The sequence below is a fragment of the Pseudopodoces humilis genome, chromosome 1 (assembly GCF_049639895.1).
Source record: "Pseudopodoces humilis isolate 2021_Gansu_Grassland_sample_001 chromosome 1, ASM4963989v1, whole genome shotgun sequence".
Taxonomy (NCBI): domain Eukaryota; kingdom Metazoa; phylum Chordata; class Aves; order Passeriformes; family Paridae; genus Pseudopodoces; species Pseudopodoces humilis.
In genome coordinates this window covers 96,510,663-96,527,208 of record NC_142200.1, presented here as the reverse complement: position 1 = coordinate 96,527,208, position 16,546 = coordinate 96,510,663, and the positions used below count along the sequence as shown (strand labels likewise).

Sequence of the window (16,546 nt, the reverse complement as noted above, 5' to 3'; positions counted from 1 at the left end):
GAGACAGGAAAGGGGGAGTTTAAACTTCTTTCCCTCTCTTTCACCTTAGGAAAAGTATATAGGGTCATAACACAAAATAGAAAATGTCACCGAGTCTTTGCACTTGCTTCTCAGAAGTGCCAAAAAGGCCCAAGCTCTGTCCCTTCTTTCACTCAGTTTTCTCCCTCTGCCTTCAGCCTTGCCTCCTTTCCTTTGGCTTTGCAGTGTATGTCAGTAGACATGAGTGGCACTTTTCAATTCAGCACAGATGTCTTAGACCTACATCTCCAACATTTCAAGCAGTTCTAATGGCTAATGAACTTTGGAACATAAGGCTGATATTTTATTCTTTTCTTAAAAGGTGCTTGGTCTTCCAGTGCATTCTGCTTGAAAAAGCATTACTGTACTTCGGAAGGTTCTATTTTCATGTTTCATAGGTTCTTTTTTTTCTTCTCTAAAACTATTGCAATTTAATTTTACGGTTTGATGAAAATTGTCATATTCAGCAGTGTGAATGTCTGAAATTCCATTGTGAGATAAACCACGATAAGAACGGAATTGTCTGTCTCTAAAGCCATTTTACTAATTTGCTGTGTAAACTTAGTGTGGACATGTTAATAATTGTGTTCTAATTGTTTTATTGGATTTTTTTTTTTCACCACTGAATGATATGCTGTACGTAGAAACAGAATAGGGGTTCTCTTGTTTATGCATTATGTACTGGTAGTGATTCTCTCTTAAAAAGTGTTTTAATAAATGTCGCATTTTATGTTACATGTGACCCGGAAGTCTTGAGGAATGCCTCTGCAGCTGATTTGCATTCCTAAGACAGCAAAACTTGCTTAAAGTTAGTAGCACAGCATCTACAAGATCTTTTAAAATACATGAAAAGACATATGCAACTGATTGCTTTAGTCCTTGGGGAAGTTTCTTTTTTTCTCCTGTTACTACTTGGGAGAATGAAATGAATTAGTATAAGAAAGCCTTTCAGAAAGTCATGATAAAGATTTTGCTGCTTAGAAGATACTGTATTGTTAATTCTGTTTCAGCAAATAGGAGGTATTTGTATTTTGGTGTTTGAATGAATGTACGATATACCAAGTTATCTGTAAAGCGGTCTAGCTATTTTCTCAGAAAAGAAGCCATATAGTACAGGCTTTAGGGTGGGCTAAAGTCTGGTCTGGTAAATCATCCTTTTTAGTCTGATCCCTGTGCAGAGAGGGCAGAGGGTAAGTGCAGTTAATTGTGTAAGCCTGTGGCTGCCTGGAGATAAACTGACACCTGGCATAGCTTCAGAGGCTGCATTTGGCTATTACTGGCAGGCTATTATGGGAGCTTGGAGTTGGAGAACACAGGAATGTACCAATACACTCCCACTTTTGTCATGCATCTTGCCAGCAGGCCAGGGTCTCTCATGATGGTGGTGAAGTGCCAGCCTTCCTCACCCAGTGCTTGCTGGGGAGGACTGCTGTGCCAGGGATGTTTCCTCAAGGGGTGACATGGATGATTTACAACTCTCTTTAGGGCATAAGGCAAGAATGATTTTTTAAAAATTCTAAGTATTTTTGAAAGGCTCTCAAAACACAGTGAACACTTTCTAAATGCACACAGTAAATAATTGCATGAAGTTAAAAACCTTCAGTTTACATTACATTTAATTACTAGCACTTTGGGTTCTAACTGTTGAATGTGTTTCTTATTCCAGCAGATAAATGTCTCTGACAAACACTTTACTGCTTCTCCAGATGTGCTGTTTTATTTCTGAGGTGGTCAGCCACTCCATTATTGTATTTTATGTGCATATATATATATACATATTCCACATATGTTCCACATACTCCATTCTTCTCAGATGAAGCAACTGAAGCTGACCTTTTTTTGTGCAGCGGTTAATACCTGGATGCTAGAGCCACTGTCTTAATGACTTGCCCCAGGTTCAGCCTGACTGCATACTTGCCAAGAGAACTGGTCCACTCAAACAGGCATTAGCAGAATCTCCAAGCAATAGTAATTTTGTCTTTTCCTTCAGAAATGTGGAAAAACCCTGTAACATTTTCTCTGCTTGGTATTGGTCGGTTTTCAGGGAGTGTGGGAACTGCAGGTGTCTTCGTGTTGGTACATGTACTTCTAAATGAGATGTGGAGCTACTTACGTTGAATAGCAAAGCATGTACTGTGCAAAAGACACAATAAAGTTATTCCATTTCATGGAATCTGGAGTTTTAAAAGACAAGACTTTAAGCATCCTTTATTGATTTCCACATATTCCGCAAAAAGGAAGGAACAGTGTGACCAAAGTTGATGGGTTTCATATAAGGGAATAATTTGGTTCACTGTATTTTTGTGAAATTGAGAGCAGAATGTAAGTTTCAAGGGTCAGAATTTCAGTAAAGTTAATACTTTGACTGAAAGCAAGAGAAGCTTTTGCTCTCTCTTAATATTTTTGGCACCTTTGTACTTGGAAGAGCAAGGGAGTGAAAGGGAAGATAGATAATCTGTAAGAATCTTACAGTGCAAATGGACTTGGAAAAGTGTTAGTTTGTTAATTGGCTCAAGTGGGCCATTACTTTTGCTTGCTTCAGAGCAGGATTATTTTCTCTGTCATTTCGGCTTTTATGCTCACCACAGATTGTTGGGAAGTAGTGAGCTCAGCATTTTGGAAGCAGAACACTGAGTTAAAGCTTCGTTTCCCCAAAAGATGTAATTGAGGATCTTGACTTGAGTTTTCAAGCTGATAGATCCACATTAATGATCGCCTTCTCACAAAAAGGACTACAAAGTCTGAAATGTATGACAGCCTACTAAAATACAAGGTATGGTAGTGAAATGACTGCTTTTACTTCCCTGCTGTTGTTGTATGATAGTCTTTAAAGGCATGAGGTGATTCTGCCCTTCAGCTGCTGCAAGAAAAGAAGAGGAATGTTGTTACCTATCTTTATCTGGACCATGGTGTGGCTACTCTGGGTTTTTCTTTTTCAATAGTTTTTTTGGGGGGAGGGGTGGGGGTTGGCTTCCTTTTTCTTTGTTTCAACAGGTTTAGTGGATTAAAATACGGGTTAATCTGTAAAATCTTACTTTATATGGCTGTGTTGTCAGCACACCCAGCAGTTTCTCCTTACAGCTGAAAAAAGCCTGCAACTTCTACTGGTTTTACCTGTTCCAGCCAAGTAGAAGAGTGAGCTGGATATTTTTGTACCTTGCATGTTGGCACAATTAGTATTTTTTTTTTTTTTCTTAATGTTTCTTAATTTCTCAGTAGTGTATAGTGCAGAGTCCAGCTCCTTTCTAAGGTCCTGCCTTTAAAGTTGATCATTAGTGATAGTAAATGTAGGCCTGACCTGGGTGCATGAAGAGATACAAACATGAAAGATCCCAGCTTTGTCATGCCACTTCTTGAAGTAGGGAGCTGTATTTTTATGTTGTCCGTGTTTTCATACCTATAAATGGCATGGTAGGGGCCTGAACCAAGAAGCACTGATACTTTGCTTTCGGTCAAATGTGCCAGGGTAGTTAATTCTGTAGAAGCTATGAAATTGCAGAATTATTGATTCTGTGAGATAAAGGGTTAACGGCTGACCAGTGAACTCTGCATCAGACAATGAGAGGACATAGCTGAAATATCCAGAAGGTTTGTTTTTAGTTTAAGTAAAAACAAGGCTGCTTTCATGGGAAGTTCCTTTAAGATATACTTCTTTCTAGCCTGGGAAGAGTTGTACCGAGTTTGTTTTTTATCTGCAGTTCACATGCCTGGCTGCTAGTGGCTTTTCACTCTTATGTTTAGTATTTTACACCTGTGAAAATGGGGTGCGAAATACATCCGTGAGCATGATCCTGGTCCCTCCCTCATGCAGTGTATAGAACTCTAGAGATAATAGCAACAATCCAAGGCCTGAAACAGGGAAGAGTCAAGCCTTGAATGCTTTATTCAAGCAAGTGCTGTGGAAGAAGGAGTGGAATTTGCTTCGTTAGTTTAACTCTTATGCATGTAGTTGAGATTGTATTTAGAGTGGGAGATTTAAAGCTATTTCAGAAGGAGTGCCACTCCCGTCCTTGCCCTCAGACTCCCCTGGATTGCAGTAACTCCCCTGTATAGTCTGGTATCAGGAGAACAGAGACAGAGGTATGAAAACAAGCAAGCATGATAAGCTTGAGATTGTAATTCCTATTCCTGTGGGGAATACATTAACCTCTCACATTCAGAAGCAGAATAATATCAACCTGCAGTGTAATTGGGAAGCATCTGAGCAAGTTCATGTGCAGAGATGAGATGCCTATTGTACTTGAGATATTTTGTCAAATGCTGGTCTCTGGAGATTTGTCAAAGTTGTGTTTCTGGAGAGGCTCTAGTAGTCTTCATACGAAACTCAATTTGACCAACATGGACTTGTGCAGCCAGCTTTTATGACTGTTTGCACCAGTATGAGAATGACTTGTAATGTAGCTGATCCTGTAGATAAGTACAGATTTGGATTTCTGTAGCTCTTCCACACTAAACATTTCTGCAATATGTCCTTAAAGTTCACTTCTGTGGCTGTTATGAATTTAGTTAAAGTAATGGTCTAGTTAAAAGACAGTTTCTATTAAAAGGTAGTTTTCTGTTTCCCTCATTCCCTAATTAAATGTTTGCTCTGTACAGTGTGTGCTATATGTTAAATTCAGATGGTTTATAATTGGGGCATTAACTTGCAGATTTTTTTGTCTCAGACAAGTACCTTGCACACTTCTCATTCAAGTAAGAGCAGAACCAAGCTCTGCCATGAATTGAAGGGAAAACAATATTCATTTTTACTTGTTTTCAGTGGCTTTTTACATTAGGAAGGTTTCCTTATGGAAAAGATGCATTAGTGTGATCTTAACTCTTTGTAGGAATGGAATTGTTCCATGACTTCCTTGGTTTTGGGTTCTTTTTCACCCCTCCCTTATTCTTAGGAAGTGTATCAACTCAAGAGACAATAATGACAGATTGTTTCATCTGTGATTGCCTTAGTGGATTTCAGTCCTGTCAGTGTTGAGGTCAGTAGGACTATTCAAGTGAATTAAGCTATTCAGCTGCATGGGCATTTATAGTATTTTAGCCTTCTGTCCTGGAAAACAGTGTGGTTGAACCTGGACCTATGTGAATAGGTAGTGAATTTTTAATGCTAATATGGAATAATTAAATTTAATCCCCATTAGAGCTTGACTGGCTATTTAAGTGTACCTCTAAAAACCAAGGTGAAACTTTTCCTGTATAAAGCTCTGCAGTAATAGCATCCACATTCTTCCTCATCTAAATGCATTTGTTTAACTATATTCTATAGTATTTATGTCCAGCATAATTAAGTTGAACATATTTCATATTTCAGTCAGTTACCCTGGTAACCTGCTGTTTGCAGGCTATTAGAAAATAAAGCTTACAGTTGTTTTGCTTTGTCTGTGTAGTGTGGACAAAGTCACACCTGAAAACTGTAGCTGCACAAGTGTCATGGTTTAAGCCCAGCCAGCAGCCAAGCCCAATGCAGTTGCTTGCTGGCTCTCCAACACCAAGACTGGGGAGAGAATTGGAAGGGTAAAAGATAGAAAACTTATAGGTTGAGATGAAGACAGCTTAAGAGGGAAAGCAAAAACCCCATGTGCAAAAGCAACACAAAACAAGGAATTAATTTACTTCTTCCCATGGGCAGCCAGATGTTCAGCTATCCCCAGGAGAGCAGAGCCCACCACATGTAGTGGTCACTTAGGAGGACAAACACCATCACTCCAAATGTCCTCCCCTTCCTCCCCCCACTTTATTTACTGACATGATGTCATGTGGTCTGGAATATCCCTCTGGTCAGTTGGGGTCACCTGTCCTGGTTGGGTCTCCTCCCATTCTCCCATGCACCTCCCACCCCCTTGCCAGTGTGGCAGTATGGAAAGCAGAAAAGGCCTTGGCTCTGTGTAAGACCTGCTCAGCATTAAAATACCTCAGTATTATCTGCTGTTAAGTAGTGTTAAGTACAAATCCAAAACAGACACATACCAGCCACTGTGAAGAAAGTCAACTCGCTTTGGCCAAAACCAGCATAACAGGTAAACCATGTGCTGCTCTGTGCTACTAAACTGCCTTTCAACCCCAGTTGTGTCCTTTTCTTGTCCTGTGAGCAAAAGGCATCTTCATGCCTTCCCATAAGGTTTATATACACAGTGATACCCCTGAGCTTTCTTTTCTCCAGGCCATACAGTCCCAGCTGTCTGGGACTCAGCCCCTGCTACTATAAAAGATGCTTCAGTCCCAGTGATGGTGTCTTTGTGCTGAACTTGTTGGAGCAAATCCGTGTCTCTCTTGTACTGAGGAGCCCACAGAGCTTCATATGTGGCTTCTAATGCTAAGCAGGGAGGAAGGATCACCTCCCTTGACCTGCTGGCAACACTTTGTGATGCAGGCGGGGATACTATTGCCCACCTTTGCCATGGAGTTGTATTGCTGGGTCCTTCTCCACAGAACTGTCTCCAGCCAATCAGCCCCCAACATGTGCTGGTGCCACAGATTATTCCTTCTCAGATGCAGGAGTTTATATTTCTGCTTGTTGAATTTAAGATTCCTTTTGTCCCATTTCTCCCACTTTTAAATAGCAGCACAACCATCTGGTTTGTCAATGACTCTTCACAGTTTTCTGTTGTCTGCAAGACTTGCTGATGAAACGTTATCCCATTATCAACGTTGTTAATTAATGAAGGATGTTGAAGACTGTTGGTCCTGGTATCAGCCCTGGGGTATAATGCTATGACTTGCCTTCTAGTGGATTTTCTGCAGCTGATCACAAGCCTCTGGGCCCAGATACTCAGCCAGTTTTTACTGGATTTCACTTCCATTTACGTAAACCATTTTTTTGTCAGCGTGTTTATGAGGATATTATGGAAGACCACAATAAAAGCCTAACCAAAGTCAAGATAAGGAATATCCACTGCTCTTCCCTTAGTCACTAAGCTAGTCAGTTTTACTGGAGAAAGTTACCTCAGTGGATATGCATGATTCTCCCTTTGTAAATTCATGCTGACAGCTCTCAATCCTTTTTTTGCCATGTGTTTGGAAGTGGTTTCCAGGGTTAGTTGTTCCAATCACCTTTCCAGAAACAGAGGTTAGGTTAACCAAGCCTGCAATTCCCTGGATCATCCTTCATACCTTTCTTGGATACTTGCTCTCTTCTTGTTAAGAATCTCTCCCAGTCATTGAGACCTTTTAAAGATTATTGAGAGTGCTCTTGCCAGGGTGTCAACCAGCTCCCTCAGCTCTTCTGTGTTCAACCTCTCAGTCCCCAATGGACTCAAGTATGTCCAGTTTGTTTTAGTTCTCCTTTGCTTAGTCCTCCTCCACTGAGGGTATGTTTTGATCCAGATTTTTCTGTAGTCTCAGGGGCTTGAGGTTCCCAAAGGCCTGTCTTACTGATAAAGACTGATATGAAGAAGGTTGTGAGTACCTCAGTGTCATCTGTGTCCTTATCCATCAGGTCCCCTGCCCCATTCACCAAGTGGACTGAATGGGCTGGCAGAATGAAAAAGTGAAGATCATGGGTTGAGATAAGAACAATTTACTGTAAACAGCAGTGAGATAAGAAAACAAACAGTATGAGCAACAATACTATGAAAAGAGTGATGCACACCAAAGAGCTTGACCTCAGCCCCCCCTCCAGCTTGCTACCACCAGCACCTCACTGTTCTTCCACCGTGTTTTCTTAACCAGAAAGGACCCTTTCTCCCTGGAAGAGATTCCCTTCCCCCCACCACCAGCAATGACATGAGGTGGTGTACAATAACTCCAGGTCCTGGCCATGCCCCTTACTGTGTACTGCAGAAATTAACTCTGTCATGGCAGGGACAGGACACACAGTTTTCTACTGGTATTTTAACTGCAAATGGTGCACTTGACTAGACATCCCTGATTAACACTGTGGACTGTGAAATGCAAAGTATCTTGGAACAAACAGTCCATTCTCATCTTTAGGGCCAGAGAATGTATTCTGGAGAACTGATCAAACAGTTTGAGTGTAGCAATTCTGCAAACTCTATTCCCTCTGCTATTTGACCTGCTGGATGTTTTCAGCAGTCAACATAGTTTTGTGAAATAGTATCTACTGCTCAAACAAGCAAAAACTCTTCCTTATAATCTTATTAAGAGAAAACCAGATTATTTTATTAACACTTTTTTTCAGTACAAGGTTCATAAAAATGCATGTTGTTTTTAAATTTGCATTTCCCTTTTTTCTTTGCTGCAGAGTCTCAAAGTTACACAGAAGCCATTAACCTCCCTATGGTGATGTCTGACAGCACTGTGGGCACTAACTCTTCTTTGCTGAGGGCCAACATGCAGACTGATCCCTCCTTTCAGCGATGTTTTGCATCTTCATGTACTATTGCAAGTAGCAGTCCTATCCCAGGGGCAGAAAGGTAGGAAAATATTCTGCTACATTATTGTTTAATTCTCATAATGATAGTTCCCAGCCAAAATGTTGTGCTTGCATCTTAATTGCAGACCATTTTCTAAGAACTTTGAGGTGGGTTGTGGCATTTAATGTTGATGTTGTCCATTGGCTGGATTTTAACACATACACAGGTGTTACTTTCATGCCAGGGACACATATAGCTTTGAAGATAAGTGGGAAGACAAAAATCAGTTATGTTAATTGTGCTAGCACAAGCTCGTATATATTTTTGAGTGTGTTTAACTGGCTTCTCTGATGTTTTACTTAAAGCCGTGTCATGAAATTTCATATTGGAATAAGCTGCATATGAGAAAAGGGGAGCATTCTTCTCACTGTAGACATATGTTTTTAGTCAGTAAATGTCAGTAGATTTGCTTTGGTGGTGTATAGCTGATTCCCTTTCAACTGCTCAGCAGGCTTATTATTTTAATTATATTGTGGCAAACATGTAGGGCTCTGGAAAAGGGCATGAAGAGTATAAATGTACAAAGCAGGCCTTGTCCAAAGGAACTTACGGCATAAGCTAAGAAATGGCAAGAAGCCACAAACAAACAAGGAGTCCCTAGTTACTTCTGCAGTGTTCAGAAGACCATAAAAATGTGTGGTCATTAATGTGTGAAATTAGCTGTGTGTTATATTTACTCAGTAGAAAAGGTGGTACGTGACACTTGAAGAAGCTACCTTCTCTATCACTCTGCAAAAACATTCCTTTCTGGTTAATTATCTTATTCTTGTTTTTGGCTATTTGGCTTCTTTTTCACAGTAAGTATTTGGGAATACTTCTGGTTTGAGTGTCAGAGTGTGAGTACGTCAAGTATGTTGTTACCTATGTATCTTTTATTTATCTTCCAATCCAATTGGTTTCATTTTCAGTCAGTACTGAGACTGGGAAAGAATGCTTTGGTTTTGCGATTATGAATGTGAACTGTAAGACAGAACAAAATACGTTGGTATTTGCTGCAGAGGAGGCAATGTAACAATTACAAGTGGATATGTATTAAAAGCTTATCAGGCAATTCAGTCTTTATCAAGTTTACATTCCTACATCAGGCTTTATCTAGAAAATTTTGTTCCCTTCTTTCTAAGTATTTTTTTTACAATTTTTTATTTCACCTAGCAGATAGCTACAGCTCTAGAGGTTTTTTGCTTGCAGGGATGACTTCTTCATTTTGCTTACCTTCCATTTCTTTAATGGCCTTTATAATTTGTGCTGTTTAAATCTACTAGCATTCATTTCCACAGCTCCCTTTTAATTAAAAATCCTTTCTTTTTTGATATATATCTTATGTCAGCTTTTTTCCTTTGCATTTTCCAATGAGTTTGTTCTCTCTGGATTCAGTAATATTAGTAATATTTTCCAGCTACAGCCTAAGGGCATTTCATTTTTAGAAGCAAGGAGACAAACTTTTATCAGGTGATTTCATCAGAAGCTTAGTTTATCTTGTTTGGAAGGACATTCCTTATATTTTTTTACTTGAACAGGTAGAATTGCTACCCGGTAGAAAAACAGAGTGTTTACTGTTGAAATATTTAATTCTATGAATCAGAATTTTTCCACTGTCAAATAAATTAACCACTGGACCTGCCTCCTTTATATTTTTGTTTGTTTGTTTGTTTTCGTTTTGTTGTTTTTTTTGTTTTTTTGAATATAAATTGTATTAAAATAGACCTGGTCACAAGTTATTCCTTGTGAACTGTGTGTGTTCTTACCATTATCATGGTTACGGATTTATTGTGTGATGGTTCATAACCACCTCCTCAGGTCATTTCTTTTCAATTTTGTTTTCGGTGAGGATAAGACACTCTGCATGTAAGAACTGGTATAGCCATGCCAGGTTTCTTCTGTAAACCTCTACCTCTATGCAGCTTTGGCATAAGAAATTGTTGCCTTCTGCTGCTATTTTTCAGGTAGCACTTTAGCTCATCAGGACCACTGTATGTGGAACAATGCTGCAAACAGCCTTGCTAAACTGATTCATGTTAAAACTAACCTCCTCAAACAGGGAGAAGTAGAAGTATTTTTAGCTGTCACTAATTTCATGGACTCGTTTACAGTGCAAACTCAGAAACTATCCCATCAACATGGCTAGGTGGAGGGTGAGATAAAGCAGAACATACATTGAAGAAGTTACTGGTTAGGGTAAGACTGGAATCCCTTGATCCAGCTGCATTACCTGGTCCAGGATGTTTTCAAAGGGCACCCTTGAGATTTTTATCCTGGGTGTGATGTTTCATTGCTTTCAGTGATCACTGAAGTACAAGTTGTACAGTAACATTTTAAGGGAATGATTTGGCTGTTGGGGTTTTTTTTGTGTTCAATTTTTGACTTTTTTTTTTTTTTTTACAGCTCTTCTGCAGCAGAATGTTCTTGGCGTGAAAGCAGCTCTAATGCTTCCCTGTCAACCCAGTTTTCAATGGGAAACACCAGGCAGCCAGGAGGTTACCTTGTGCCCTCTGAATTTTCAAGTGCTGTGCAGGATGTCTCTCTCCTGTCTCATTTCCAAACTCCAGCACTGCAAGTTGTCACCCTGAGCAACCTGGAGAGTTCACCAGCAGAGCCACACCAAGAACATGCTATCAGCAGCAGTGCCCGTGCCTACCTGAGCTATGGCGGTACCAGGGACAGTAGCTCCCCCCAGGAGGAGACACAGGCTACTTGCATAGCCGATGCTAGCACATCGAAAACCCTGAGCTCATCAGTGGCAAGTGCTGATGACAATGACCTTTTGACACAAAACTTTCTTACAGTGGCCTCTGGACACAACAGCCAGAACAGTGCAGTTCTACATCAGCATGGAGGGAGCCTACATGCTCAGCCGCCTCTTCCAGAGAAGAAGAGATCCTCTGAAGAACGTTCCTTTGCCTCTGTGTCACCTTCTTCAAGTGGCTTCTCTAGCCCTCACAGTGGAAGCACAATCAGCATTCCCTTCCCAAATGTCCTCCCAGATTTCTCAAAAATGTTAAGCCCTTCCCCAGTGCCAGGTAGGTTCTGTATCAGAGAAATACAAAATACGTTAGATTTTATATGAGTTTATAAAAAGAGTTTCGGGGATTTTAAAAGTGGAGAGGAAAGAAAAAGTAGTGCAATGAAAATGGCACAGAGGACTTGAATGTTTGTAGTAAATGGTGCCAATTCACTGCCTTTGGATGCATTATTCAGAAAACAAGGCTTCAGATTTCTTCCTGTGCTTCCTCGAAGTTAGCCATTGGGCAGCCTACCTTTTCAGCTGTCAGATTACAATGGACCAGTGTTGAATCCAGTTTCTGTTAAAAAGGGCTGGCTTCTCTCTGCACCTTTTAGAGTTGTGCCAAAAAAAGTTAAGTATGTGTATGTGCATTCGTTGGGCGCTGAGAAATTTGTATTTAATACGGCTTTATAATTAAAAGTTTTTAATAATTTATGGATTTTGCAAAATGAAACTTTGAACATGCTTTCAGAATCTTAGTGTGTGTTATTATATTTGCTGGTTCTAAAACAGCTCAGTTTCTCTAAACTATCCTAATGATGAGTTTTTTGAGTAATTGTGGTGATTAGAAATTGGAAAGAAAAGTAAAAACACTTTAGTATTTAAAAAAATTCTTGACTTTTTTTCCCTTTTGTTTCACAGAAAACACAGCTGATAAACATGTGACCGTAAAATTTGTTCAGGACACATCCAAGTTCTGGTATAAGCCAGATATTTCAAGAGAACAAGGTATATAAATTGATACATATTCTGACATACCTATTCATAGAAAACCTAGATGGTGAACTCTCAATTTTAGATTCATACCTGATCACTAAAAAAAATATAAAACCTAGGAGGGCCACAGGCAATTCCTCTTAGTTTCTTTTGTTGAAAGGCTGAGTTTGAGTGAGGAGGGCAGTCAAATAGTCCTGAAAAATATGCAGTTAATCAGACAAATTATTAGCCTAACTGAAAGAACTATGAAGTAATACAGATCTACCTGCTGTAGCTGCTGCAAATGCTCTTGGTTGTGAAGGTTCAGATTTTTGAATGGCAGATATGCACGAAACAATACCAAACAGCTGTCTGCTGTCTAAAACCTTTCAAGGGTGCTGTTCTGACATGATCTCTGAATAATACATTAGCTAGGTCATCACAAAAGCATGCTCACTCACCAGTCATTTTGTAGCCTGAATTTCAGTGTCAGGTGACATACTTTGTTTCTTAAAGGTCACTACTGTAGAACAACATCTGTATGATGCAGATAAAAAACTTCCATATGTAGATGTATTATTCAGTCAACTGAAGAAAGCTTTTTTTACCTATGTGAAAACGAATACTTACAAGAACCTGGAGTACTGCATCTGGCATACAGGAAAGACATAGACAGACCTGTTGGAGCGAGTACAGAGGAGGACCACCAAATGGATTAGAGGGATGGAGCACCTTTCCTATGAGGAAAGGCTGAGAGAATTGAGATTGTTGAGTCTGGAGAAGGGAAAGCTTCAGAGTGACCTAATTGCAGCCTTCCAGTACCTGAGGGGACCCTACAAGAAAGATGGAGAGGGACTTTACAGAAGAACATACAGTGACAGGAGAGGGTGAAATGGTTTCATACTGAAAGTAAGTTTAGATTAAATACTAGAAAAAAATTCTTTATTGTGAGGGTGGTGAGGCACCGGAATAGACTTCCCAGAGCAGCTGTGGATGCCCTCCATCCATGGAAATGTTTAAGACCAGGTTGGATGTGGCTCTGGCCTAATGAAAGTTGTCTGTTCATGGCAGGAGCATTGGAAGTAGATGATCTTAAAGGTCCATTCCAATCCAGGCCATTCTTCCATGATTCTATGAATTTATACACTTGTCCCTGCAACAGTGTGTGTGTATATATAGATATATATATATCCTGCTGGGTGCTTGTTACAATCCACTAATTATAGAGGAGCAAAGTGAGCTCTCTGTGGATTGTGGATAGAAACTTCAGGTTTGAATATTCCGTGAAATGAGACTAAAACCAAACAAGGCTAAATGTTGATTTCAAAAAATCGATATATTTTATTTAACAGTAAATGAGAGAGAGAAAGAAATAGAAAAAGAGGTTGTGGGGGGACAGGAAGAGTGATAGGAACAGAATAATAAGAAATGTATCACCCATCTGTGGGTTCCAAGATTAATACAAGTTGGGCCAGGTGGTAATGCCCAGGTACATCCCCTGAAAAAGGACAAGTTTGATACTGTCTCTTGGAAGATTCTGTATCATGTGTAGTGCTGTGGTGCAAGGCCTCGGGAATGAGTCTGGGGTGTGCTTTGGGTGTCTTTGATGGATTATGACACTTTCTCAGCTGCCCCTCACATGAGTGTCCTGTGGATGTGGCTTTCCTGGGGTGGGGGGTTTTACATTTGAGCCAGTTTGTGTAATGGAGGGTGAATGTTCACTGCCTCTGACCAGAGGTCATGTCATACACCCAAAACTATTCTCCCCTCCCCTTGGTCGAGGAGGAATCTGTGCAAACCTGGCTGCAGATAAGCCTGTGGGCTATGGCCTCCACCCTGAAGCCAGCTGGGGATGGTTTTCAGGACAGCTGCTGAGATTGGCTCTCCTATGAATGCATCCTTCTCCCCCAGCCTTATCCATTTCGTCTCAAACCTGAAATGACTGGAAAACAGTGTCACTTCTATCTTATCTCAAGTTCTTTTAAGTGGCTTAACTCATATTTCAAGGTTTCAGTTAGGAAGCCCATTCAGAGTGGGGTGGGCTTTGGTGGTGCAGCTTCCTTGATGCAGCTTTGTTATACATTTTTTCCATAATGGGCAGAAGTCCTTTATAACAGTGATTCAGCCATGAAATTATAACATGTTGAAACATGAAACATGTTCAGTCTCTGACAGTGCTTTCCAAATGCAATTGGTCTGACTGTGCTTGTGTTTAGAAGTAATAATCAGCTATAGTGAATTGTGATTAATGAGATAAGGCAGGATTTTAAACTGGGATTTTTTTAAAACGTGGTTATCAAAAAGGAAGAATTACTAACTCGTTCTGCATTGAGGATGTTCATACTAATCTAAAATAACGTGAAGGTCAGCTATTGGCACCTATGTCTGTCTAGTTATTAGATTCTCAGATGGTAAGGATGTTCTCTAAATATGCAGAAAAATACCTGATGTGATGTGTGTCCAGAGAGGGAAGTAGCTCTAAAGCAATTTTAAAGCTTGCTTCTTGAACGAATGAAGCACCAGTCTTCTCAACCTTTTAATATGCCTCTTCTCCCTCTTCTCATCCTTGAAGTGAAACTTCTTTTAAAAAGTGTTTGAGGTACTGTTGCTGAGGAGGGGAGCATTTCTTCTTTCTTCCCTGTGTTTAATAGCTGCTCCTGTGACAAATTATTACTGTATGCCTTTGTATTTAGAAGTGTTATGTACTGCTTAATTGCAGGGATTTGCATATACATTCTTATCTTCTCAAAACAAGACATTTTTGTGAAAAAAGGTTCTTTCATTTGCCATCTGACAGATGAAGAGAATAGAGTGCATACATGTTTGCTTTACTTGCTTGGACAGAAGAGATAATTATGTCTGCATTTTCCTGATTTTTTTTTTTTTTACTTCCCCTTTTTTCATGAAAAGAACCTTTGCTTTGAAAGAACCATTGCTCAGGCCTTGCAAAAATATGCCTTTGTGCTCCATATGCATAATATTGATGTTCTGTGTGAACAGTCAGTTAGAGAGTCTGGTGTCAAATTTGGTCTTTCTCTAGGGTTTCTCTGATGTGCTGATGGCTGGAAATTCTAGAAACAGAGTATACTGGTATACACAAGTATTTCTAAAAAGTTTATTGGGGAGGAAAGAAAGGAAATTAGAAAGATTTTATTAAGATCAATCATTAGATTAACTTTTTGTCTATTTTCAAAGTAAGTTTAAAATTTTGGGCTCCTTGATTTCATAGTCTGCAACTGACTTGTGCAAAACAGCAGCAATTTCCCTTCAAGTGTTTCCTCTTGGAGAGGACTACATATTGCACTTTCAGAAGAGATTCCAAACTACAGATGAAAAATATTTCAAAGTCAAAGAGCAAAATATACACTTCCATTCCTTCCTTTGCTTTAAAACTCCTAAGGCAGTAAGGTGGCTTTGCAGGGACAGAAAGTTGGTGGTGGATGAAAATGAATCTGTTCTGCCTGTTGAGGCTGAATAGGAAGTGAAAAACAGTATTGGAATCACAGAGAGCTGTGCAGTCTTTTAACAAATTGACAAAATCTAAGCAGAAGTAGGCTTGCTCTTGCACTGGTTCTAGGGATTTTAGTGGGACCTGAGTGCACTTCTCAGTTTAAAAATCAGTAAAAGTCGGGGTTCTGTACTTCAGGCTTCTTTTAAAATAAGTATCTGTGAGATTTGGACAAGGTATTTCCACTCAGGTCCCCCGAATATGCTTGATTGTATTTTGTTTTATACATTATACGTTTTCAGTTCTGTACTTTTTGAATGTGTACATTGTTCTTGAACTGTTTCTCTCTTTGCTGGAATCCCTTGCAGCCATTGCTGTTCTCAAGGAAAAGGAACCTGGGTCTTTCATTGTTCGAGACAGTCATTCTTTCCGGGGAGCCTATGGGCTAGCAATGAAAGTTGCCACACCACCTCCTTCTGTGCTACAGTTAAAGAAAGGTACTTCTATATGTTATTAAACAAACAATACGTAGTAGGTAGTCCTTACTGGTGGGTAGAAATCTGTTGGAATCTTCCGCTCTTCTCATAAGTGCAACTTAAATTGCAGGCTACATTTGATGTGTTGTTAAATGAGCTGGGCTACACTGCCTGTTGTACTGTATGATTTCATGATGACTTGTGTGTTGTGGCTGTGCATGTGTTGTACTTCATCAACATAATAAAAATTTGGTGTCATCTCAGCAATGGGTCTTCCCTAGCAATCAGAAGTCTGCATTTGATTCACAGGCTACAATGTAAAGTTTTCACTCAGCTGCAGGGCTGAATATTTTTGATCCCAAAGTTTTGGTTTGAGACACTTATTTTCAGATACAAATCTGAAGAGATTCCTAGGGATAATTGTTCAAAAGAAGTGGTGATTTATATACCTACTCTGTCAGCTCCAGTGCCTCCATATATAACTCATGCCTGATGGTTATGAAACATAAAATGAGAAGAACATGCAGAAATCATTATTTGG

General features: G+C 39.8%; 1 protein-coding gene across 11 annotated transcripts in view; it reads left to right on the top strand.

The window, feature by feature from the left end:
* Nucleotides 1-16,546, top strand: part of TNS3 (tensin 3) — a 192,327-nt gene that overhangs the window by 160,309 nt on the left and 15,472 nt on the right. For 10 of the 11 annotated variants that reach the window (XM_088056446.1, XM_088056512.1, XM_014261720.2 and 7 more), the window contains 4 exons: nucleotides 8,213-8,384; nucleotides 10,767-11,401; nucleotides 12,028-12,114; nucleotides 15,898-16,026. In XM_088056446.1, coding sequence (XP_087912572.1) covers nucleotides 8,213-8,384; nucleotides 10,767-11,401; nucleotides 12,028-12,114; nucleotides 15,898-16,026 — 1,023 coding nt within the window. The remainder of the gene's footprint in view (nucleotides 1-8,212; nucleotides 8,385-10,766; nucleotides 11,402-12,027; nucleotides 12,115-15,897; nucleotides 16,027-16,546) is intronic. The other variant, XM_014261721.2, reaches the window with a different exon arrangement.